Below are 26,116 nucleotides of genomic sequence, written 5' to 3'. Positions count from 1 at the left end.
AAGGCCATTTTGAAACTGGTATCTGATATTGCCTCATCTATTTAAATTCACTGGCAGTTTTTTAGGTGTTTTTAGATGAAAAGAACACAACTTCTCTCACTTCAGGAGGCCTGAAGTCCAAAGTCTCATACATTGTAGTTAGATTTGACCAGGTTCAAAGTGAAACTTCTGGCAAGACAACTTAAAATAGGTGGTGCTGCGTAGAGGCACAAAGGTCTGGCTGCCTCTCCATGCTGCGCCCACTACCAGTGCAGGTGGCACCCATGACACTGGACACCGGGAACCGGAAGCTCTGCCGCCAGTGCCGTCCCAAAGCCACGTGCTCTGCCGCCACTATTTCCAAAGGACTGAATCTGCATTACCCACCTGCTTCACATGCTTCTTTCCAAATCTCTTGCCTCGGTGCATCTAATTGAGGGAAACTTGGTCTCACACCGGGAGCCTAGATGCAGGGTAGGCTGGGAAAGCTAGTTTTCCTTCTGTGAATACCCCGGAGAGAAGGAATTCCTAGCGAAGGACACTCCCCAAACATGGGAGAGTTGCTCACAAGAGGACAGACAGTCACATATGTGACACAAGTCCACTAGGATTGTCTAAGGTAAGACTGAGAGTTAAATGTGAGGCGTTCAAACAGGGCCTCCAATGGGGGACTATGGTGTCAGGGAAAGGACCCTTTTGACCCAGACATCACATGCATGAAGGGCTTTCCAACTTTTGACATTATCACCAAATGAAGTGACAAGTGAAGGTCGCAGAGAGACAGTCAAGGGACAGAATGAAGTTCATTCTCCAGCTTCAAACTTGTGCAATGTGATTGGACTAGACTGCCTCGGGCACAGGACACACTCATACATTTTATAAATCCCATAATTATCTTGGAATTAACACAACATAATTACATTACAGTGTATGTTTGTATGCTAAACTGTTTAATTTGTTACAGGCAACCATTTGAAATAAAGCACAAGTTTTGTTATTCTGATCTGGCATTTCTTTCTAGGGGACATCTCAGAAAGGGGAAATGGCCTTGAAATGCTCAGAACTCAAAGAAGGGAGGGGGTTGTGGGCTGTGGAGGCAGGAAGAGCACCCCAAGGCCATCTTTGGAGGAGAAATGGAGGTGGCATCGTTGGTAAGTGCCCTTCCCAGAGCAAATGGATTCCTTTATCCAAAGGGCTTTACAAAGTAATCTCTGTCCTTGTCTCAAAGCTCCCCGAGAAGGAAGCCCTTCCCATGACCTGGGGGATGCGCAGGTTCCCACCACCTGTGCAGACCCTGCCCTGCATCCCCAGCCCGAGTGGGCTGTGGGGCTGGGATGAGCTGGTGAAGCCCCTGGGAACTCAGGGCTGCAAAGACCCAGATCTGCAGGTGGGGATAAGAGGAGACGCTCCAGTCAGTGTGGGTGTGGATAGGCAACATTGAGGAGAATTAAGCAGACTGTAATTGCAGTGCAGCCTTGAGCTGTTTAATTTGCACCTGAAAGGAACAGCCGGGAGGTCCTAATTAACCGAGACAGAGGTTATACATTAGGGCTTCCAGAGCGGTGTTTGGGGTCTGCCTTGTCAGGGTTTCCTTGTCAGAGGGTTTTGGAGGTGGCCCAGAGAATGACGTTGATGGGGGCTTGGGATTTAGGGTCCGAAGTCCATCGTCCTACCAGCCCTGGAATGGAGGGTCACTGTGTTGGGCCCCAGACTCCAGTGTCCCAATCAGTATCCTGTGTGTGTGTTGGTGGCCAGGGTGGCAGAGATACTACACGGGGCGGTCAGAGAGGCCCTGCTCTAGCCCCTCCCTCTGCCACGGAGGCCACTGGGGGCCTCCTGCCCTGGCCAAGCCAGCCCTCCTCATTTCTGTTAGACGCTTCCTGCTGTCCTTGAGCTTCAACTCCTCCTCCTCTTCTGTCACCCACACCATGAGATTCAGGTTGATCCCACCCCTGAGGTGCCTCTCACATCTGTGTTGTTCTTATTTTTGTTTGTTTTTAAAGTCACATGTAAATTGGCTTGTTATATGCCTGCCATTGTTCAAATCCCTTTGCAAATAAAATGTACCGAACATCTATTCTAAATTGCTTACATGTATTAGATTCATTTAATTCTCACAAAGTCTGTGAGAAATGGTTAGCCCCGATTTACAGATGAGTAAACGGAGGCACAGGGGACACATGACTTGCCTTAACCTCACAGAGCCAGGAAGTAGCAGAGTTGGGATGCGAACTCAGGCCACGTAGCTCCAGAACTTGGACGCTCAGCCACCCGCCTCTGTCAGGGGGCCGGCCACCGCCCAAGGCTCAGTCTTGGCACTTCCTGCCTGAGTTGCTGCACATGGCCGTCCTAGGTTTTGAAAATTTGAAGTTATGTGATGTAAACATATTAATAAGTCTTTGTTTGGAGTACATTTTGAAATACTGTAACTCTTCAGTTAAAAAAAAATAAAGTCAACAAACCTTTCCAAGTGGGCAGGCCCAGGGAATTGCAGGTGCAGTGACGCTGTGTCCACAGCCTGGGGCACCGGGCCAGGGGTCAGTGCTGTGGGCACCACGGGATACTGCCACGCTTTGGACTTTCAGTGAGTCCATGACTAGTGCCCGGTTCTGTTGTCAGGCACTGATGTTATAATTGAAAATCTTTTTTATATCCTGTAACAATGGCATCCCAGTGACAGTTAAGTGGTGGAGCCTGCAGTAGTGTTCCAGAAATGAAGCTGACATCAATAGCTTGTGACCGGAGGTGAGAGGTGCTAAAATGCCACAAAGAAGGCTGAGCAAGCTGGTACATGCTGCTGCCGTGTTCAGGAGCAAGCCCCCTGCAAAATACTGGAGACGCTGCTGAGCAGTCGGATAGCCGCTTTCAGCCAGACATCTGCCTCCATGGCTATAGATTTAGGCACAATAAGAAACATCCCCTCCCACTTTACATGTCCTGCTTTGGGAAGATTAGCCTCATAGGAAGCGAATTTTGAATTAAATGGGACTGCCGTGGGCTAAGCTCCAACTGGTATTCTTTGCTATTTTTCCTTCTTACCACTGAGAGAACAGCGGCCAGATTAGTTTTGCTGAAAGTCTGATCATGCCACTCTCCTGCTCAAAAACCTCCTGTGGCTCCCACTGCCCACTACAACAGGTCCCACTATTCAAGCCATTCGATCAGAGTGGGGCTGAGTCTCCCATTGGGGCCAGAGGCCCCCGCGGGTGGAGCCAAGACTCCAACATGGTGTGCACACGCACACTAACAGGGCCACACCGCTGAGAACCTGACTGTTGAGGGAGGTACTGGGGTGGTCTGATGGGGGTCTCAATACCTGGGATGCAGTGGGAACTCCTGAATGCCTAACAGGTGAGGCACTAGCTCAGTGCTGGCACCTAATAGGTCTTCATTAACCACTGTGGGATGAATGAAAGAATGGTTGTTACAAGAGTCTTTGCCTTTGAGTTCTCTAAGCGCAGGGACAGAGACCAGGGCCCTAAAGGCAAAGGGGCCTCCCAAATCTTGGGCAATTCTGAGTTTTCATTTCCTTGGTCTCCACTAGGGAAATGACCTTAATAATGAAAAACATTAAATATTTCTTTCGTTTGTCTAGAGCAGGGTTTCTCAACTTTACCACTGGTGACATATGGGCTGGGTAATTCCTTGTTGTGGGGGGCTGTCTGTGCATTGCAGGATGTTTGGGAGTATCCCTGCCTCTGCTTAGCAGCTTGGGTGGGGGCACTACTGGCATCTAGTTGGCAGAGGCCTGGATTAGGGAATCCAGTAGAGGCCCCCATCCAAGTTATAAATGAAAGGCCTCTAGACATTGCCAAATGCCCCTGGACGGAGGCTGGATCACCCTCAGGTTAGAAACACTAGTTTAGGGCAGTGATTCTCAACTCTGGTGGCCTATTAGAATTACATGGGAGCTTAACAACAACAAAAGATGCCCGTGTCTCGCCTTGACACATTCTGATGTAATTGGTTCTAGGGCGTGGCCTGGATTAGGGAATTCTGAAAACTCCCCAGGTGCTTCTAATGTTTAGCCAGGTCTGAATGACACCGGTCTAGTGCTTGGCTGGTGGGTGGATTATTATGGCGGTTTGCTGACTAGAGAAGTGAGGTCCAGAGGGGTGTGGTGTTGCCCTGTAAGTGGTAGTGTTGGGATTTGAACTCAACTCATCTCACTCCTAACCCAGTACTGGTTCCAAGAGGCAGTGCACAGCCTGGACAGACCTGATATCGAGGGGGTCCTCCATGTAAGTATCCCCTTTTCCAGGGGTTTCCCCTACCCATGGTCTCCCACTTCCTCACCCACACTTCAGTTTCCCTGTGTTTCTCTATATAAAGGCACAGCAAGCCATCGCTGCACTTGAGTATGAACATGAGTTGCTTTCCCTCTTCTAGGGGAATTTGCAAGTTATGTCTCTTCGATAACAGTAGGGGGATGTAGTAGAGGTTAAAGGTGGGATAGATGGTGATGGAAGGAGACTTGACTTTGGGTGGTGAACACACAATGATGTACTATTGAACTATATACTTCCGGAACCTGTATAATTTTATTAATCAGTGTCACCCCAATAAATTCAATAAAAATTAAATATGTATATAATAGTGAAAAGGAAGGCTTTACATCAGCCCATAGGTGAGGTGGGGATGGTTTTGGGTGGGTTCATGACACCTTTGAAATCCAATCAAATAGGTAATGCCTCTGGTTAAGGCTCACCTCATTCTAGCTATTTCCCAACTGCAACCCAGTTCCATTTCTTCCACAAGTAATTTTAGAGCATCTCCTGTGTGCACACAGAGTTAGAGATCTCTCCTGGTGGGGTCCCCTTCACTAGGCTGTCCCCACAGTGGAGAGCACCTTCTCCGGTTTCTGTGGCACCCACTGCACTGTGGCCCTAAGTGGACACGGAGTGTGGGAGGCACACAGATGTCAGCCTACACACCCCAGACCCCAGCCGGTGCCCTGAGGAAAGATCACACAGGTGCACCATCATGACTAAATCTTCAGGCCTGTGCTGGAATTCCCCGCTTCTGGCAGGGGTGGCACCAGAGGCAGCTGACTTCCGAAGCCCCAGAGAAACAGTGAGCACAGTGGGGTTGCGAAGCTTCTCCAAAGAGACGTCTTGAGCAGAGAGCACTTTTATTGGGGTGGTTTTGTTCTAAGAAAAGGGAAAGGAACAAGGCCAAGAGACAGGCTGCTAACCGATACCTGGAGGTGGCTGGACGTTTCTGCCCCATGCTGTGCAGAGCGGGACCCTGGCCCGCATGCCCATGCCACTCATTCCCCGAGACCGAGGTCTGCCCGCTTCAGTGCACCTTCTTGAACACTTGCTTGCAGACCACACCCTCCACTCTCATCTCCTGCAACAAACACAGATGCTTGTCATTGGCCAGACGAAGGCCACATGAGAGGTCAGTACATCTACCGGCAGCAACTTAGAAAATACTCAGTGGCTTCTATTCTTCCCAAGAATTGGTTTGAACTAACCAATTCCGTGGAGAGTTGGTTGAACTGGATCAGTGTACATGAGGCTACAGCCTGTGAACAGAGCTGGTTGGGAAACTGATGTGGCTCCGAGCTGACCAACAAGACCGACCCTCTGATGCTCCCACTGTCTTCCTAATGGGCCAAAAGATTCTATGAACCTCAGGCCTAAACCCAGGACAGGTCTGTGCTCAGCCTTGGAAGAAATCAGGTCCAGACACAAGACCTGACCCCTCAAAGGGCTCAACAGGTTGCCACAGACTTGGGTGGCAAACTAGCATGCTGGTTCCAAGCTTTACTTGCATGCTGGAGTTAGCTGGGGAGTTTGAAAAATGCCTGGGCCCAGGTTAGACCAGTTCTATCAGCGTCTCAGTGGGTGGGGTACTGAAGTGGCTATTATTAAACACTCCCAGGTAGTACTAAAATACCACCAAGAAAGCCATGCCCTGCCTACAGGGCAGCTCTGCTGACGGCTGCCAGGGGGATGGCAGCACAGTGTTGCCACCCCTCCCAAGGGTTTTTGTTTTTTTTTAAGGCTAGAGGCCTGTGGCCCCCAGTTTGCACCCTCTGTCACAGAGCCACAGAACCACTGAGCTGAGAGGCCCGTGGAGATCACACAAGCTACCCTCACTTCTGCAGCTGAGGAAGTAAGGCCCAGGGAGGAGATGCTCAAGGTTGGGCACTGCAGCCTGGATCTCTGTATCATCCTCAGCTGCCTCTGAAAATAATGCCCTTGCGCCTCTTCGCCTGTACACGTCCCAAAGCTCTTGCAGACCCTGATCTTGGCAGAACCCCTACGTGGTAGGATGCATTTTGCAGATGAGCTGGAGGGAGGAAGGTACCTACTCAAAGGCACCCAGTGAGTCAGGACTAGAATCCAGGTCACCTGGACCAGGCTCCTTTCTTAGAAGGAAGATGGATGGGGGAAGTCCAAGGGCACAGAAGTGATGAGAGGTCTCCTCTCTGAGGAAACGTCTAGCCCTCTGGATGCTAAGGTCCCTTCTCTGGATTTGTGGGTGCTTTTTCCAGGCAATGCATGGAGCAGAAGTGGCTTTGTCCAGAGGTCCCAGGCTGGAGGGCAGGGTGAGTGGGGCCACAGTTGAGATTCTCCTCCCCGACCTGGATTGTTGAGATCATGTCTTAGAGAAGCTTAGAGAACTGTCCTAGGTGCTTGCCTGCCACAGTTGGCATGGTGGAAACAGACATTAATAGGGAGTACATTTAGTTCTGCCACTTTCTAGCTGTGTGACTTGGAGGTGAGTTTCTATGCCCTCATCTTAAAAATAGGAACCACAGCAGGACTTGTCCCACCCTCGCCCCAGGAACCCACCAGGTGCAGCTGGTCACCCTCAATCCACTGGGTCCAGCCTCGTCCTTCCTTCTCACCCTTCTGCACACACTGGAGTTTGTCCCCGTCCCAGCTCACCGTGGTCTGCCAAGCAAAAAAACAGTTTATGTCAGTCTTGAGCTAGCACGCCCCTTGAGGGCTGGAGGAAAGGCAGCCCCAATTGATCATCCAGTCAATTTCACAGAAAGTTTGCAGCCTAATACTCCCTGTCCATCATGTGCTCTTATTAAAATATACAAATCAGCCCTAGCCGGTTTGGCTCAGTGGATAGAGCACTGGCCTGAGGACTGAAGGGTCTTGGGTTTGATTTCCAGTCAAGGGCAGTTACCTCAGTTGCAGACTTAATTCCTGGCTCCTGGTCTGGGTGCGTGCGGGAGGCAACAGATTGATGTGTCTCTCTCACATCGATGTTTCTCTCTCTGTGTCTCTCCCCCTCCTTTCCACTCTTTCTTTCTTTTTTTTTTTTTTTTAAATATATTTTATTGATATTTTACAGAGAGGAAGGGAGAGGGATAGAGAGTTAGAAACATCGATGAGAGAGAAACATCGATCAGCTGCCTCCTGCACACCACCCACTGGGGATGTGCCCGCAACCAAGGTACGTGCCCCTGACCGGAATCGAACCTGGGACCCCTCAGTCCGCAGGCTGACGCTCTATCCACTGAGCCAAACCGGTTTCGGCTTCCTTTCCACTCTTTCTAAAAATCAATGGAAAAATATCATTGGGTAAGGATTAACAACAACAAAAAATTAAAATATGCAAATCAGTTTAAAAATTACATAGACCTTTAACAAATTTCATTTAAAAGGGTAATTAGGAGAGAAAATGTCATTGAGGTGGGGCTATGAGCCAAGGCTGAGAATTGGGGCTGGAAGGGAGGAGGGGCTTCCGAGGGCAGAGTGCACACTGGGTGTGTGTGTGGGGGGGGGGGTCTGGGGGGGGGGCGGTGAGGGCTGCTATCCCGCATCTTGCTGGTGAAAAGCACACTTCACAAACTTCTCTGCCCATCCCCAGAATGAATTCATTCATTCATTCATTTGCAAGGTCTTGGGACACCAAAAAGACCACACTCCTGCCCTCAAAGAGCTGTTCATCTTACGGAGAACCCAGATATAAATACCAACTGTAGGTAGGAATGGCACTCCCTGTGCATCTCTATATCCTCCTGACTGTCCATGTGGAACATGGATTAGCATCTCCGTTTTACAGGTCTGGCTAAAAGACTTGCCAAGTTCATCCAGATGGGCAGTGGCAGTGCCAGGTTGGAACACAGACCTGCAGGGCCCTGAAGTCCTGCTCCCCACTGAACTTCACAGCTTCCCTAGTGGTCGAGGGTCACCAGTTACAGACCAAGGTGGCGGGAATCCAGATGAGAGTCAGGGAAGGCGAGGCTCTGGGAGGAGGAGGCTCCAGGGCTGGGCCTTGAGCGACAAAGAATGGAGATGAAGCACAGGAAGGGAGAGTGGGGAGCGGGCTGTTGAGAGACCACCATGAGACGAAGGCCCAGGGACGAGACAGCACAGACGTGCTCGGGAAGCTCCACGGGAGGTTCCCGGGGAGGGTGGGGAGAGAGAAGGAGGTCCCCTGTTCTGTCGGTGCTCGCTACCCATCCGCACCCACCACCTTGAGCTCTCATATCTTCCCTGAGCACTGGGTGCCCTGCCAGTTGCTGGGTGTGCGGAAGGGAAGACAGACCGCAGGAGGCCCAGCCTGTGTGGAGGGGAGACATCACGGTCTTACTGGAGCGGCAAGGGCCCACCCAGAAATACGGGGCTCAGAGTGTTGGAATTTAGAGGTGAGAAAATCCAGGAGCTGGTGGTCTAGGCTGGGGCCTGTGCACAGGTATAGTGGGCATCTCCCCTGACCTGCAGCCACCTGCCTCCCTCTGAATAGCCCTTCCACACGGGGCCTGCTTCCTCACTAAAGCAGTTAGAACTCCGTCTGCCCCGGTTCACTGTGTGACTCTGAGCAAGTCCCTTCTCTGGGCCCCAGTGTTCCCATCTGTCATGCGAGGGGGTCAGAGGCCCAGCTGTACAGTGGTAGGGTTCTAGGGTTCTTGTGCTCCTGCCCTGGCTCAGCTGAGTCGGGACAGTCAGCAACAGCCTGATAAGGATTCAGGAGAGAAGGAGAAATCTGGGAATGGGTGTGGGGTGAGTGTGGCCACTCCCCATTGGAGGACCACCTTCTCCTGCCTAGTAACCAATCTCTTTCCTGGGCTTGCTGATCACTACTGCCCCCTGCTGTTGGGATGACGCCACAATGAGACACATGCACAAGAGTGACAGGTGGAGCCAGCTGTTCCCCCACAGGAATAAATCCAACTGAAGCATGTTCCCTGGGGGTGATGGGGCACAGAAGGACTTGGGGTGGGGGCGGCTCTTCCCCTGCAGAGCTCACTCGGGGCACATGTCCAGCCCCAAGCCCGAGAGAAGGTCCCACCTCCAAGTCAGAACATAATGAAGTTCATGTTTGACGAGGTTTGTCATGGGTCATGACCTCAAGTCACAAGACAAGATGCCCATTCACTGGGCCTTGTCCAACCCCGGCCTGTGAAGGGGAGAGGGGACTGAGAAATCAGGCAGCTCTGGACGTCAAGGACCTCCTAAGAATACCTTAACAGAGCTTCTCTTCGTGTGCTAATCCAGAGTCTACTCTGCATACTGAAGGCTCCAGACTCATCAGAGGTCAAGAGAGACTCACTGGCTCTCGGCTACGATATACATACTTCTGCCTCTACTGGAAACAGGAGCGTCAATGAGCATATTCATACCCTCTGTACTGGAAAACACAAGGAATGCTCTAAGAAGAACATAGTCATGAAAAGAATGTGTGGAATCTTGCTTCTTCAGAGATAATTACTCTAACATCTAGACTTCTGTCTAGTGTTATTTTCTATTGATACACATATATATTTCTGTTTTTTTAAAATTAGGGCTGGCATATGAGGCAGAGCTCAGATATGAATGGGATTTGCTTGTGGAAGTTGGACAATAACTAAAGTCTTTCGTGAAGACCGATGGGCGTGCTATTTATCACGACTAAGTGTTTCAGAAGCTCCTTCCCTTCCCAGAGATGTGGTTCCAACAGGAGGCCGTGCCACCTGCTGAGCTGGGCGCCAAGGAGCAGGGCTATGTCCGCTTGCTGTAAAGTCTTTGTTTAAGAAGAAAATCTGTTTGGAGACTTCCCAAAGATAGCTGTGATGACTCCAAAAGCGTGACTTAGTTCTCCTGCCTCTACCCCACAGTCGCTTGTGGTGGGAGGGAGTTTCCTTTTAAGCTTTGTGTCCTGTGGGAATAAACCACCCATTTCCCAGAGAATCAGATTTATCCTAAGAACAGAAAAGGGGGGTGGGGAGCCAGGGAGGAGGATGATTACCTACAAACAATGGAGAGGAAAGAAGGAAAAAGGCAATGTTGCAAGGGGAATTGGTAACAAACAATGGTCCCTTGTTCCCTTATGACACAAAACAGAACTTCTGATAACCACCTTCCTGGGACCCAAGAAGAGACCATTCTGTGGCCGCCTCTGCAGGAGGCAGGCAGCCCCCTTTGCTAGACCTGGAGCAGTGAGGTCTGGGACAGGGGCTCAGCTTGTCCTGGGAACCCCAGATCTCATTTAGTCTAGTTTTCTAGTTTGGACCCTAACCCTGCAGAGTCCACTTAATTGGGGTTTCATGGGGGAAATTTCAGCCAAAAGTGTGTTCCTGATACTTCTCAAGTGGCAGATGCTCTGGGGCAAGCATGTCAAACTCACGGCCTGCGGGCCGCATGCGGCCCACAACGAATATTTTTGTGGCCCAGTCAATATAACGTATATAAGAAATGTTTTAATAAAAATTTCATAACTTAATTTTTACAATATCCTGTTATACATAATTATGAATAACAAATTACAACGTTCGCTAATGACTGATTACTATAATTGTGTTGCATTCATTTCCCTTACGCACCTTATGCGCAGGTGCACCGTTTCTCTCCACTAATACTAGCAGCGAATATTTTAGCAGCCGATTGCCACGTCATTAGTCTTGGACTGACTTGTTTGGTGTGCGCAACAGGAAATATTTTGCTTTCGGATAACAAGAAAAACAGGTTTATTTGCGTTACGCTTACTAATTTGTGCAGTTATTCAGTGTCTGGTAAGTTAATGTTCAAAAAGAAATATTCATTTTTATTAAAATGTTCTCTTATTTTATGTTAATGATTACTCATTTATTTCAGCCTTTTATATTCAGCATGTCTCTATTGAAATGAACCTGTTTCTATGAAAATTGAAGCTTTTGTTTTGTTGTGGCCCACATAAACTTAGACCTTGTTTATTTGGCCCGTGTTAGCCTTTGAGTTTGACACGCTTGCTCTGGGGGCTGAGGTGGACATGGTACAAAACACGGGCATGGGCAGTGCTGCCTCCAGTCCTCAACCCCGTGAGTTCTGGGACGTCACCTTGGATATGAAGCCCAGACAAATCCAAGGACAAGGGGGGAAGTATGGCTATACTCAGCTCCCTTTCAACAGCAATTCTCATTGCACAGACCACCTAACAGTCTGCCAATGGGCTGGAGCCCAGAGCAGCTGGTTGTAAAGCAAAGCCAGTCTAACTTTTCTATTAAAAATGAATAGCCTCCAACACTTCGGCCTTGTCAGCAGCTTTCCCAAAAAGACATGCACCAACAGATGAATGCAGACAGCTTTGCATCACTCTGACAAAGGACTGTCACCTTAAAAGCCATTGTCTGGCTCCCCTGACCACTTAGAAAGCCCAGCTGGCACAGCTGCACGGGGACCAGGGACAGAACACCTGACTCCTGCAGGCGCCTGAGGAAGGATGTCCCAGGGCAGCCTCGAGCCTCCCTGCTCTGTGCAAGTGACCTGTACTAGAAGTGACAGACCATTCCCATTGAGTGGATTTATCTTTGGTAGTGACCTGGCATGAACCACAACTAGTGGGATTCAAGTTGGCTGCCAAGAGTTTGTGACATTCGTTACAGCTCCCACATGTCCAAACTCCCACTCCTGTGAGCGGGGCTGGGGGACGATCACTCACTCATCCCTCCACACTTGCCCGCCCAGCTCTAGGAGGCCCCCTGCTTATGGACCGCCCAGAGGCTGGGAGTGAATCTTGTTTTCTGTGGTTTTAGAGCCAGAGCTTAACAGGGCAGGTCTTGTCCACGGTGATTCTGCCTGCAGAGGCCAGAGCCAGGATTGACGCAGGTCTGACTCCAAACCTGTGCTCTTTAAATTTGGGGGATGAATTGAAAAAACCAGACAGTGTACTTCTACACGTGATGTGAATTACTAAACGATGCCAATTGGCCATTCCTCCCGGAGTTTGAGTTTAAAGTATGCTTTACCCTTTGAGGGCTCCTGGGACAATGCGGAAGTTCTCAGCCTCTGGACCTTGTGGGAAGGGCAAGGAGGGTCACAGAGAACCTGCCAGGTGCCTAGTGCTATGGGGGAGGATTCCATAGTGTTCCACTTGACCTTTAAAGCTGATAAAAACAAAGCTTAGTTAAGTCACCAGCCCAAGCCACCTCGGGGTTAGGAGTGGAGCCATCACTTAAGCCCATTCTCTCTGGCTGAGGAGAGCATGCGCTGCTGTGAGGCCAGGCTGCTGCTGAGTGGCTGGCCTGGCTCCACTTCCTCTGATCCATTCCTAGGGGGCTAGCAATTATCTAAAATCAGCACATGCGAAAGGAAAGCCAATTCACTCTAAAAGCAGATTAAAACTAAATTAGTAAGGCCTTAAAATGTGAACAAGTAATTAGGGACATAAACGCTGTTAAAAGCAACTACTACAAACCAACGAAGCCACAAAAAGGCCTTTGTGGGCATGGAAGACTGCAATTCCAATACCGCAAAGAAGCTTATAGCAAATGATAACTAATTCTTAGGGCAAACACAATGATAAAATGTTAAGACTCTGTTGTCTCCGCTCAAAAAACAAACAAACAAACAAAAAACCAAAACACCAAACAACAAAGAAAACATAACCAAAAAATGTTAAGACTCTTCTTGACATGTTGTTTTTAAAAACTCCTTAAACATGTAAGAAAGTACCCAGAATCAATTTTAAACAAAAAACTGTCAGAGATCCTGAGGCCCCAGGAGGCCACGGTTCTGGGTGGGGACGAGGGCAATGGGGCTGGAGATGGTCGCAGGGCTCCTGTGGAACTGCATGCAGTCCTAGGGGACCAGCACTGAGGGTGGCCCTGAGGCTGGGCTCCGCCTGCAGGGAAGGCAGATGTGTACACTGAGATGGACCCTACCCACAATCCATGCTGGGATGTGTGATGGGCACCTAGCCCAGCCTGGGATGCTGGGAAGGCTTCCTGGTGGAAGAGAATCACTGTCACTATCATCATCCTAACAACACACACTGAACACGTACTACGTGCCGGGCAGGACATTAAACAGAACATGGGTCGCAGCAAGTTGATCCCTTAAGCCACCTGGAGCAGTTATGCTTCTCTCCATTTTACAGATGTGGAGGCTGAGGCTTCCAGGTCATGCACCCAGGAAGTGGGGAGATGAGATGTCCTTCTAGTAGCACTCTTGGCTACTGCACTCTGCCGTGCCCTGATCTGACCCTTGAATGAGCAGTAGGCTTTTGCAGTGCGGTTCTGTGCAAGGAAACAACATTCAGCAATTGTGGGTTCCACGCCTGCACACCAGCGTCAGGTGCTGGAAATACAGGCAGGTCATACCCTACTGGAGAAGACAAGCAGACAGAGGATTCCAGCAGAACGGGAAGTGCTGGTTACAGGCAGGTGCCGGCATGTAGCTATGCCAGAGGGAAGCCTCCTCATCAGCCTCTGACGTGGGGACAGAGGTCCAGCAGGGAAGGGTTCCTGGAAGAGGTAATATCGGAGGTAATGCTGGAATTGACACCAAAAAACTGCGTAAAGGCTGGGTTATAAAGTAAAAATTGAAAAAGAAGCATGAGAGACTCCCAGGCAGAGGGCACAGCCTGGTCGGATGCAGGAAGGGCAGGGGCAACAAGAGGGGCATTGCCTGGCTGGACTCTTGGCATAACCCTCCCACCCCTGAATTTACTGGGAGACCACTCACAGCCTCTCTTCTTCCTCAGCCTCACATCTCTGTGGCTCCACCAGCCGAGCCTGGTGCAATGGAGAATCCAGATGTCTGCTTCTCGGGCAGGCAGAGCCGGCTCTGCTCCTCAGCCAGGGCAAGGATTATCAGGCCCATCAGAAGTGGGAGGGGCATAAGGGGACGCCGTCCTGCCAAAAAGGCTCAGGGGGGCTCTGAAAGGCAGAGTCCACCTCTGTTTTTTGAATCTTTCAAGGAGAACAGAAACGAACAGCTCCCAGGAGATAAGAGATGCTGGCTCAGTAACCGGGGAAGAGGGAGCAGGTCAGGGGTCTGGATCCTTTAGTCCCAGAAGGATGCCAGCTCCCACCTTAGAATCTCTGGCAGAGAAAAGGCACATCACCACTTGCTGAATGAGTAGGGATACTCTTGTTATTTTTCAGGCCATGAACACCCATTTTTTAAGACAAGATAGCCCAGGCACCGTGGCTGTTCATCCTGCCTTAGGTCAGCCTTATAAAGTGGGGTTAGCCCCATGTGTGACAGGGTCCCTTGGTGTGACAGGGCCCCCTGGTGTGACAGGGCCCTGACTTTCTCAGCCTGGAGCACTTGGTCATCATGCAGGGCCACACAGCCAGCGAGGCATCAGCCGTGGTGTAACCCCTTCTGCCCAACTCTGATCCTGCGCTGCCCCCTGTGCCCACAGGACCACCGTGCTGCCATGGATGCCGTCACCGTGGAATAGCGCCGACTGCAGGCTGCGGGCCTGGGTCTGGCCCAGCCACGGGGCAGCAGTTCTCCTGCAGGAGCTGGGCACTCAGGAGAGACCCAGTGAGAGCCTTGGGCAGGACAGAGGCAGGCCTGAGCTCCAACCCATGCCCACCTCCTTCCTGCTGGGTGACCTCAAGCAATTTACTCCACATTTGAGCCTCCATTTCTTCATCTGCAAAATGGGTTTGCCACGGAACAGAGCCATAGGAGGAAATGAAACAAGGGGCTGCAAGGACCAGTTTCAGTGCCGGGCACATACAATACTTGGTAAGCAGTAGTTCCCCCTGCCCTTGCCCTTGCCCAGCCTGTGTCTATGGGCCTACCTCCGCTCATGTGACCCTGCTAGCTTTTCTCTGGATGGCCAGGTGTCCCCTCACACGTTCCGGCCCCAGAATTTGTCTTTTGATGGACATGGTTCACAAGGTGCGAGGATTAGTAACGCATATCGCTAGAGCAGTTGTGTGCGGGCTTTCCTGCATCTGCTCCTCCCCAGGGAGTAGTTACCCCTTACTGTATAATTATCCCCACTTCACAGACAAGTAAAGGCACAGAGAGCTGAAGTAACTTGCTTAAGGGCAGTAGGTTATAAGTGGCAGAGATGAGATTCCAAAGATGACAGTCTGGCTCCAGAGCTAAACTGGTTACAAATCAGCCAGACTGCGAGGCCCTGTCTCAGAGGCAGCTGGGCTGTGGACAAGCAAGAGCTTGAAGGAGGGCCAGGAGCAGCTGCCCGCAGCCCCTGAAGCTGGGGTTGCTGGCCTGCACAGTAGCCTCCACTATCGGGGACGGTAAACCAGACGTCACTCCTCTGCACCCGACAAGTCCATTCCCGACACGACCGCTTTGCAGAGGGACACTGCATTTCAGATTTCAAGAGCTTCTCAGAGGGATTAATCCAGAGCTTTGACCCCTTAGCATAACAACGATGTCATCTCTCTCTAGTGACCATCTAGAGTCAGACCAGCAGGATCCAAGCCCTGCTCTGCCGGCTACCTGATCTCAGACAAGACACCTGTTCTGCCTTTCATTGTCTTCATGGATAGTACAGGAAGGATTCTGGCATTTTCATCAGAGAATCGTGAGGATTGAAGAACGAAGGCGCGAAAGTGCTTCGAATTCCTAGCACGTGGGAAATACGGACACGCTTTAGCTATTATTAAATGGCAGTGGATCTTGCAGTGATAGGATCGATGGCGACCATTTGTATTGTTTGAGGGTCTGCTATTTTTACTTAACACTCATTTAACAAACCCATTGGAGCCCCTGGTGCTGGGCACTGGGGTATACAAAGGTGTAGGCCCCACTGTCTGGAATCTCTGAGGAGAAGGCAAGAATGAGGATGGAGAGTCAGGACAAGACTGATGGAGCAGTTAAGCCTAGGCTGGTCTTGACCAATGAGAACTTATCTTCCTGGAGGAGGAGGTGGGGGCCTTATCCCAGGGAAGTGAGCAGAGAAATACAAAAAAGGGATGGCAAGTGAAAGCACCTGCAAAGGGTGAGGAGGGGGAAGGGGGGTGGGGAGGCAAAGTATACAGTGTGAGGTAGGGAATGGGGCTAAAGAGGCAGGTGTGACCTGGCCTTGCCTGTCAGCCCTGGGGAGCCTCTGGCGGTGTTGAGCTTCGAGTAGCATGATCAGATTCCCTTTTTAGAACGGGAAGGTTGGGCTGCAGTGTCGAGGGCAGTGGTAGGGGGACCAATGTGAAGATACTGCAGTCATTAAATAAAACAATCCACGACGGAACACAGCCTGGCACACAGTAAGCCAAGAGATGTTGTTACCATTACTACAGGCAAGAAGTAGGCAGAACTGTGGGGATGAGGAACGGGGAAAGAGATGCTAAGCTGCAGAATCTGTGGCACTTGTTGACTGATTGCCCATAAACACTTTTCATTTATCTTCACGGGGATCATTTACATGGCTACGTGGTGCTCTATGGAATTAAAACGCCAGTCACTCTAACCACTGTGGTCATCTGGCACCTAGGAACACCAGCAGGAGGCAGCCTGTTCTGTAAACCACACAAAGCAGGAGTCCCCGAGATCTGAAGGCGACTCACCAGTAGTGTGATGGGGGCAGGCCCCTCAGGTCTGTCTGTGAAACGGGAGAGCAGCATTCCCTCTAGGATCGCTGGAGGCAGGGCCTGCCACAGAGTAGTAGCCTTCACGTGGGGTGGGTCATTGAGGATTATTACCACACAGGGCCACAAGTTTGCTTGTTTTTTCCTTTTGAATGATTTTCCTGGACTATAATCCCATAAGGGGGCTCTCTAAGGTGACTTTTCTGACTCGTTGCACACTGTGAGATGGGATTTCTCCCCTCATTTTCTGAGGGCGGAGCCAGTCTGTTGCAAGGCTGACAAAGGTGGGTGCTGCAGACTGGGCTCCCCTGCACCCTTACGCCCTGCCTTCAGGCCCCTCTTCTTTATACAGTTCTTCCCCAGAGTGCTCCCATGCTGTTCTAGGATCCTCAGCAAGGAAAGAAGGGGGAAGGCAGGCAGGAAGGAGACGCCTTGACACCCAGGCATTAGAGGCAGCTAGCTAGCACCCTGGGGTATTTACATATTAAAGGAACACCTAGAGTGGTCTTTGGATAGTTAACCAAAATACATGTGCTCTGATGAAGGCATTTCAGGCAGCAGGACAGGGACCTGGGGTTCCCCTTTGGAGGACAAGGATGTGTGTGCGTGTGTGTGTGTGTGTGTGTGTGTGTGCGCGCGCGCTCTAGCACAACTCAATTTATATAACAGAGACAGCAACAAAAATGCTTTCCAGGGAGGAAGTTATTGTGAACCAGGCATGGAGGCATGGTCCTTGCTCTCTGAGAGTCCCATCAGCTCCAAGTCCAATATGAATGAATCCCAATAACATGTGAAATGTCTGCAATAGGACCTGGGCTGGAGGGGTTGGTTTCCAGAGACTTCCAAGGGGGAAATGGGGCCCTAAGGGCAGTGATCAGTTGACTAACTCTGGATGCCTGCAGGGGAGAGTGGAGGGGTTTCCTGCCCCGCCCACCTCTCTGCTCCCAGGCCCTGTGGAGCCAGGGCTCTGGGTTGACAGTGATGGGCTGGAAATCCTCAGAGACTGGGATGGTAAACCTTCAGTCTAGCAGGGGTGGGCAAACTTTTTGACTTGAGGGCCACAATGGGTTCTTAAACTGGACCGGAGGGCCGGAACAAAAGCATGGATGGAGTGTTTGTGTGAACTAATATAAATTCAAAGTAAAGGAGCGGAGGGGAGAGCAAGAGAACCCTCTGCTCTTTCGGCTCCGCGGGCCGGATAGAACAGCCGAACGGGCCGCGGGCCTTAGTTTGCCCACGGCTGGGCTAGAGCATCAGAGGGCTCTGGCCCTTTGTTGCACACAGAATTGTGGCTTCACAAGGCACAGTCTCCTGTACTATCTCTATGGTCCTCAGAACGTGCCTTGTAAGCAGCAGTCATGATGCCCATTTTGCAGATGTGAAAACAGAGGCACTGTGCCCATCATTTAAGGTCACTCTTCCCCACACAGTCACACCTTGTCAATACCGGCTACCTCCAGGTTGTGATGGGGCTCACAGTAAGTGCCAGCCCTCAGCAGAGCTCCATGGGAGGCTTTGTAACAGAGACTATCTAATTAGAATCCCTCCTCGGCCACCAGCTGGTTCTTAACCTCTGTCAGCCCAGATTCTCATCTGTAAAGTGGGTATAATGATACTTAAGAACAGCAGTTGTGAGGACCAAAAGAGGAAAATTGCTAAAATCATTTGGTGCGGGCATGGCACTTAGTAAGAACTGAGTACATGCTATTTTCCTTTGTTGCAGCCTAACAAAAAACAAAACCTAACAAACCCGTGGGATTTCTGAAAGCTACTTTGTGAATTTTATTTGGGTTGCTTTAATTCTTCCTTTAGTAATCCTCAAAAGCATGCTGCTGACACGATTTTAAAGGTCGGAGAACTTCAGCTAAGACATGAAAGACCCTCCGTGTTCCCACCCGGGAGAGGCCCCAGCCGAATGCTGGGGGCCGGATCTGGGCAGAGGCAGCTCCCACAAGCTGCCAAATCCGACGCATTCTCAGCTCTGCAGCCCAGGGAGTTACGTCTGCCATTGGCATTGTGTTTTTAAAAAACAAGAACCAAAAAAATCTCTTTAATGCGTCAAGAAGAGGATCAGAAAGCTGGCAAGAGTTTATACCCAAGTGTTAACAGCAGTTTGGTGGATTTCATGTATACCACATATAAGTAGATGGATGGATGAATGGATGATGGACAGATGGAAGCAAGAAAGTCAGGGAGGGAAGGGAAGGAAACATAGATGGTTAAAAGGAACAGAATTCAGAAAATCTGTAAGTGCTGATATAGAAAGATGCCTAAAAAATATCATTGAGTGAAAAACTAATATACAGCACTGGCCAGTAGCTCAGATGGCTAGAGCAGCGGTCGCCAACTGGTGGTCCGTGGACCACTGGTGGTTCGTGAGGTCCAAAAGGTTGGCGACCACTGGGCTAGAGCATTGTCTTGATACCATCAAGGTTGTTGGTTCAATCCCCGGTCAGGGCACATACAAGACTCAAGCAATGAACGCATAAATAAGTGGAACAACAAATCGATGTCTGTCTGTCTGTCTGTCTCTCTCTCTCATCAATTAAAAAAACACCACCAATATTTGAAGTGGGCCTTCCTTCCTTCCTTTTTGGCTTTAGAGATATTGCCTAATTAACTGATTAGTAGATGGAGGAAGATTTCCAGACAGACCCACCAGAAACAGTAATAGGAGTAACCTCTGGGGAGTGGGAATCAGGCCAAGAGAGGGAAGGGGTCCTTTCCATTTCAGTGACTGACTCTCTCCTCTCTTATTTGAATTTTTCTCCTTTTACTCAAAACAAAGGACCGCTCAGAGGGGCGGAGGCTGGAAGCGGAAGGCAGGCTCTGTGGAAGGGGTCATCCTGAGTTCAGAGCTGACTATGAAGGCGAGGCCTCAGCCAGAGGAAGAGGCGCCAGGCTCCTGCGTGAACAAAGCCACTTCCTCCAGGGAAAACCTGACCCGGTGTCCATGGTGGGATGACAAATGGCCCTTCTGCCACCACCACGCAGAGCAGGCTGGCTGTGATTCCTGGGAATCAGCTGCTCGTGCGAGGGGGAGCTGGGAACAAAGAACCCCGCCATTCCTCATTCCCAGGGATTCCCTGGCCCCAGAGTGGGGGACACTATTTGAAGTTGAGGAGCACCTTCCTTTTTCAAGGTCCCCCACCCTGCCACAGCCTACAACTGCTTGATTCAATAAATGATAATGGTTTCAAACTGGGCTGGAGATTTCATCCGGATGGATAAAGGCGTGCAGGAGGCAGGGGAGAAAACCTGGGTCTTGTCTATACATTTCCACCAAATGACAGCCTCTGCTGCTTGTGGGGCATGTCAGAGCTGAACAGAACAGAGTGAAAACGTTGTGAGTGACTCTGGCTACACGGATCTGAATCCCTCCATGCCTCAGCCTGGGGAGAGACGGTGAGCCATTTCAGGTGGTTCTGGGCATGGATGGCAGTGTCCACAGGGGTCAGATGATGGACGAAACCGGCCAGCGGCACATGGCTCTCTACACCTGGTTTAAAGAGGCGAAGGCACAGAGATGTTTCTTTACTCTAAAGCAGTGGATCAAAAGCTTTAGTTGCATCAGAACCACCTGGTGGGCACAGTGAAACCCAGATTGCTGGCCAGATGCCTACAGTTTCTGATTCAGCAGGCCAGGGGCGTGGCCGGAGAACCTGTTTCTTGTGATGCTGCTGCTGCTGCTGGCTTGCCCTTAGGGAGCCATCGCTTAGCGAGCTACTCAGGAACCCAAGGCACAACGATGAGGATGGGCCAGCTGATCCTTGACTTCAGGGAACAGGGTGGGGTGAGCGGACTTCGTAAACTGGAGACTGTTCCATCTAGGGGGGCAGCTGTGACAGTGTCTCAGGGAGCCACATGGCACAGACATAATCAGGCACCCAGTGTTTTAAGCATCTTGATTTTTTTTTTTTGTAAGAACAGCTAGAAATATGGATTTTTTTCTATGAAATATTACAATCTTTGGCAATAATTGGCAATAGGCTTTGAAATTTTTCAAACATTGCACAGGCCAAACAAAACACATCTGCAGGCCAGATTTCACCCTCTGGCTAGGAAACTTATCTTGTTCCCATGGAAGAGAGGCAGGGTCAGAGATCTCTGAGCCAGGGAACCTCCTGGAGGAATGTCAGCCTGACCTCTCCCAGCAGGCTGACCACGCCTCTCCCAGCAGCCTGACCACGCCTCTCCCAGCAGGCTGACCACGCCTCTCCCAGCAGCCTGACCACTCCTCTCCCAGCAGGCTGACCACGCCTCTCCCAGCAGGCTGACCACGCCTCTCCCAGCAGGCTGACCACGCCTCTCCCAGCAGGCTGACCACGCCTCTCCCAGCAGGCTGACCACGCCTCTCCCAGCAGGCTGACCACGCCTCTTCCAGAAGGCTGACCATAATTCTCCCAGCAAGGGCTCCCTGAGGCTGTGGGCTCCTTAAATCCTCATCACTTCTCTCCTTTGGCCACATTTTGCACGCCAGCCACACTGAAGTCTTCCAGACTGCACCTCTCTCACTTCCTGATACCTCCTCCCAACAGGCCTTTTCTGACCTCTGGGCCTTTGTGCATATGGTTCCCTCTGCCTGGAATGCTTTATCCTTTCTCCAAGTCTACCCTAATTCTTACTTGTCCTTCAAGGCCTCACTCAGTTGTGACCTCCTCCAGGGAGCCTTCCATGACCACTGCCCCCCAAACTCCAGTTCTATGCTCCTCAACCCACTGTGCTTCCATCACAATACTGGGCTGCAACGGCCTGAAGATGCATCTGTCTCCTCCACTGGCCTGCGGGCTCCAGGAGGCCGTGCTACCTCCATGACCCCACACTGAGTCCAGGGCCTGGTATGGGATAGGTCCGAAATAGCACTTATCAAGTGCTGCTCTCTTGGCCTTGGCCTTCCTCTCATCCTCTTCCTGTTTGCCTGGTGACTTCCTGTCTATCCTTCAAGCCACAGCTTAGACTCCACTTCCTGTGGGTACTTCTCCTGACCTCCCAGAGCCAGGAGGAGGTCCCTCTCTGCCTCTCCTCCCTCCATGGCACACATCACAGTATGACTGGCTGCTGTGGCCTGTCTCCCCCACTACCCTGAACTCCGTGAGGACAGGACTCTCATATGATTCATCTCAGTAAAAAGGGCTGCAAAGATAGAGCCAGCACCTCGAAATACTTGTAGGACCGAGAGAGGAATGAACCCCACCTGAATGAATGATCCCAGGTGAGAAATGACACCTTTGTAATGTGCTGGGAAGAACATATTAGAATGAAGCCACCGGATGCTGAGAACAAGCTGCTTCCTCCCAGCTGCTGGACTGGCTGATGGGTACAGAGTGTCTGAAGCAGAAGGGGCCACCACCTGGCTCAGGCCCCTGAGGGCCCAAAGACCGCAGCCAGCATGGCATCTTGGCATGCAGCTCCCCTACATTCACAAGCCTCAGGCTGGCAGTTCCTGTAATTCTGTTCTAACCCTCCCATAGCACGTTCTTCACCATGGCCCGCCATCCAGCTGGGCAGTCAGGAGAGAAAGGCGAGGCAGGGGCCAAGGGCAGGCCTGGGCAGAGGGGCCGTCCCTCCCCAAAGGGCAACAGCAAAGTAAGCGAGTGGCCATCTAGTGAGTCCTGGGACAGCAGAAGGGACCAGGAGTCTTGCCCGATGTCATCCGGTTTGCCCAGCCGCTGGGGTCCCTGCTCTGCTCACCTACCATTGTCCTACTGCTGGGTTAAGGAAAGAAGGTGGCCACGTGTCCCTTCCTTTGTGTCCCAAACCCTCCCTTCCTCCTTTTCTTTTTTTTTAAATATATTTTTTATGGATTTTTTACAGAGAGGAAGGGAGAGAGATAGAGAGTTAGAAACATCGATGAGAGAGCAACATGGATCAGCTGCCTCCTGCACACCCCCTACTAAGGATATGCCCGCAACCAAGGTACATGCCCTTGACCAGAATCGAACCTGGGACCTTTCAGTCCGCAGGCCGACGCTCTATCCACTGAGCCAAACCAGCTAGGGCCTCCTTTTCTTTTATCATCAAGTACCGAAGTGACCCTCTCCAGAACTCCTCTGGATCCCTCCTCTGCGCGCTTCCCTTTGTCACCACTGATCTCACAGTGTTTGAACTGTGTGTCTCCACCACAAAGACTGTGAGTTCCCGCACAGCAGGGATTGTGCGTGCTGGGCTGTGTCCCTGCCCCTGGAACAGTGACTACTAACATGTCAGAAAGAGGTGGGTATAGTGAAATGGTTAAGAGCAGGCACTCTGGTACTGACGGACCAAATTCAAATCCTCCCTCTGCCATTTACTTTGCTTCCCAGAGACCACACAATAAGTCCTGCCTCGGTCTTCTTATCTGTAAAATGTTGTGAAGACTGAATTAAAATAAAATGTGAACAGTACCAGGTACATAGTAAGCACTTGAGTATTAGCTAGTATTCCTGGGTGATCAATGAATATTTTCTGCATTAATAGAGGGAATAAAAGAACGAAGCTAATTAGCCAGGTTCAAGCCAACACATTCCAGAGGTTGTGGGTGACCCAAAATAAACAGAGATGTTTTTTGTGTTCTGTGAGTTCCCCAAGAGTGAGCTGGGGACGACTGTTCTTACAGTGCAAGTCCATGAAGCGGGCCAGAGGGTGGATCGTGGGCAGAGGTCTGAAAGGCAGGGCAGGGCCCCCACCTCACCATGGCAGACCTTTCCCACAGTGAGCCTCTGGGCAGATTAAGAGGCCTTGGGTCTTTACAGACACAACAGTGTTTTCTCCCAATACTGGCCTCTCCAAGGACACTCCAGGGCGGCTGCCCCCTCTTCTGCTATCATTCCAAACAGCAGGCTCACACGCACTCCTGACTGCCTTCAGATGAATCAACAATAGAGGATGAGTCCTCCAGGGGCTCCTCAATCCCAGACACCAGCACTCCTCAACCACTGTCCTAAAGAGTCTTAGTCATCTGGTTTCTGCACAGCCTACCAGCAGAGAGGAACCTGGCCGAAAGCTGGAGCGTGGGCTTCAAAGTCCAAAGACCTAGGTTTCAGATCCCATCTCTTGCCAGTCCCTTCTCCTGGGGAGCCTGCTATTGCATAATATGGGGAACTTACCCTCCCTCACTGGGTTGTATTAACAGAAGGGGGAGGGGAGGACAAGAGGGAGGGCCTCATCAATAAGCAGAAACTAGCTCTGGACCCAAGACGGTGAAAGGGAGACCCGAGTATCCTGACCTCCCAGTGACCAGAGAATGTTGATGGAGGCCTGGGGCTGACCTTCCGGAGTTTGCTGTGGCAGCACTAATTGGGGTCTCCCCGGTCACTAGTTTCCCACCCTTGGGGCCGGGTCTCCACCTCCTCCCCCCATTGCTGCAGCCTCTGGCTGGAGCTGCAGAGAGCTGACCTTTCCAGTAGTGTTGGCTGCAAGGTTCAAAGGAAGCTCAGCAACGCAGAGTGGAAGACAGTGGGGACAGGGATGGATCACAGAGTGGAAGACAGTGGGGACGGGGATGGATGGTCAGGAGCCAGATCCCAGTTTGGGGACAGAAAGGGGAAGGTCAGAAGGCTTCTGGCAGGGATCCTGGTGGCCCCTGCTTCCCAGAGTGGCTTCATGCTAGGTCATATGGGAAGTTTACACTTCAAGGGGGTTTCCTGTGTTTCTTCTTTATTTCTTCCCTTCCTGCTCTCTCTTCTTCCTCCACCACTCAGAGTGCAGCCAGAGAACAGTCAACAGACATGCCTGGAATTCCAGCCCACCCCTCCCTAGCGGTGCTGCTCCAGGCATGTTACTTCATCCCTTTGAGACTGTTTTCTCATCTGTTAAATGGGTGTGCTCAGGCCTCCCTCAAAGGTTGTTGGGAGGATTAGGCGGAGTCAAGTGTATAAAGCACATGTCGGGACACAGAAGGGACTAAACAAGCTGAAATTTTTATAACTATAACCATCCGCTTTGCACGGAGGAGGATGCTGATGAGTGGGTGCTGCCTACTTGGGGCACTGGGCCAAGATCCCTGGTCCCTAAGAATACAAGGGCCCTTGTTCCCCTCTCAAATGAATTAGCCCAGCCATTGGTCAGGCCCCCTGGGCAGGAGATGCTGGTGTAGTAAATCCTCACCATGCACTTGCGGTCATCTATGCCCGTCAGATCCTCCTCAAACTCCTTCCCAATCTGGAAGTCCATGATGTAGTTTCTGAAAGTGCTCAGCGTGCGGATGATCATATGGTCGCCGTCCTGCACAATCTCTTTGTCTGGCTTCAGCAAGTTGGCGATTTTGCGCAAGGCCACATTGACATCTGCAGGGTGCCGGGCAGAAGGGGGGAAAGAGTGGGCCGGAAAACTCAGAGAACTGCTCCTAAGGCAGAGGGGCCCAAGGAGCCAGCTCCCCGGGAGAACAGCTGGGGTTCCCTCTCACTTGCACTGTCTGTGCGCAGCCAATCTGCGCCTTTTTCTTTATTTTCTTCTTTGCAACCAAGTTTTCCGCCCTTATGCTAACCCTTAAAAAACTAGGAAACCAAGCCCAACGTTCCTAGTGAAATTATCCACGTCTAGAGCCAACTCTCAGATATTTACCACTAATGAACCCTGACAACCCCCATCCTTCAGTTCAAGCCTGCTGGCCACCTCGGAGCCCGGCGGCCGCCCTTTCGCGCAGGCTCTGGGGAGGAGCGCCTCGGAGGGGTTCGCGGGGCGCCCCGGGCCAAGCTCGGCGAGCAGTGGCTTACCGAGCGCGCGCAGGTACTCCTCGAAATTCTCGTTGGCCAGCATCTTCCAGTACCCCGTGAAGTCGACGGGCATTTCGGGAGGCGATTGGGGCCGGATGGCCGCGGAGCGGGCGGGGGCAGCTCTTGGCTCTGCCGGGGCAGCGGCTACCGAAGCGACCCGGCCGGTGGGCAGCCCGGAAATGTGCGCCCTCAAGTGGGGCGGTGACAGCTGGATTCCAAGCTCGCACAAAGCCCGCGGGAGGATCCATGGTAGCCGTCGCTCCTCCTTCCTTAGCGGGGGCGGGGTCGGGATGTTGGAGGGTTAGGTTTGTCCCTGGCCCGCGGCCACCTTCCATCAGACCTTCAGTTAGCTCATCTATGAAGGAAGAAATGCGGGCGCGGGCGGGGGGCATGTTGCTTTATTGGCCCCAACTCTTCGGTTCCTGCAGGATTCCTTCAAAAACCATGAACTGCTCACATTCGGCGGCCATTGACGGTTGGGAAACAGTCTCTCTGGGTTGCTGGAGCGATTAAGGAAAGAGGCCACTTTATAGGCCTTTGTCTAAAGCGCTGCGCCGGTGGCCAGGCCGGTGGGCGCCCAGTCGGGGTCCGGAAAGCTGGGCAATTCTACTTTGGGAGAAAAGTGGGGCACTCTCCACATTCCCTCCACACCCCTCTCTCCCCCCAATAAAAGCAAAGTTGTTGTTGTTTGAAGTGTGGCCAAAAAGACCCGCTGGGCGGTTCC

General features: G+C 51.4%; 1 protein-coding gene across 1 annotated transcript; it reads right to left on the bottom strand.

Moving 5' to 3' along the window:
• Positions 1 to 5,093: 5,093 nt before the first annotated feature.
• Positions 5,094 to 25,640, bottom strand: RBP1 (retinol binding protein 1; the record flags this gene model as incomplete). The annotated part of the gene is given in 5 exon segments (XM_080675264.1): positions 5,094 to 5,331; positions 6,786 to 6,887; positions 24,785 to 24,963; positions 25,393 to 25,495; positions 25,497 to 25,640. Coding segments are annotated over 5 exon segments (582 nt in total). The 3' UTR covers positions 5,094 to 5,277.
• Positions 25,641 to 26,116: the final 476 nt, after the last annotated feature.

This window comes from Plecotus auritus (genome assembly GCF_963455305.1).
Source record: "Plecotus auritus genome assembly, chromosome: 6".
Classification (NCBI taxonomy): Eukaryota; Metazoa; Chordata; class Mammalia; order Chiroptera; family Vespertilionidae; genus Plecotus; species Plecotus auritus.
This window is presented reverse-complemented; position numbering and strand designations above follow the sequence as displayed.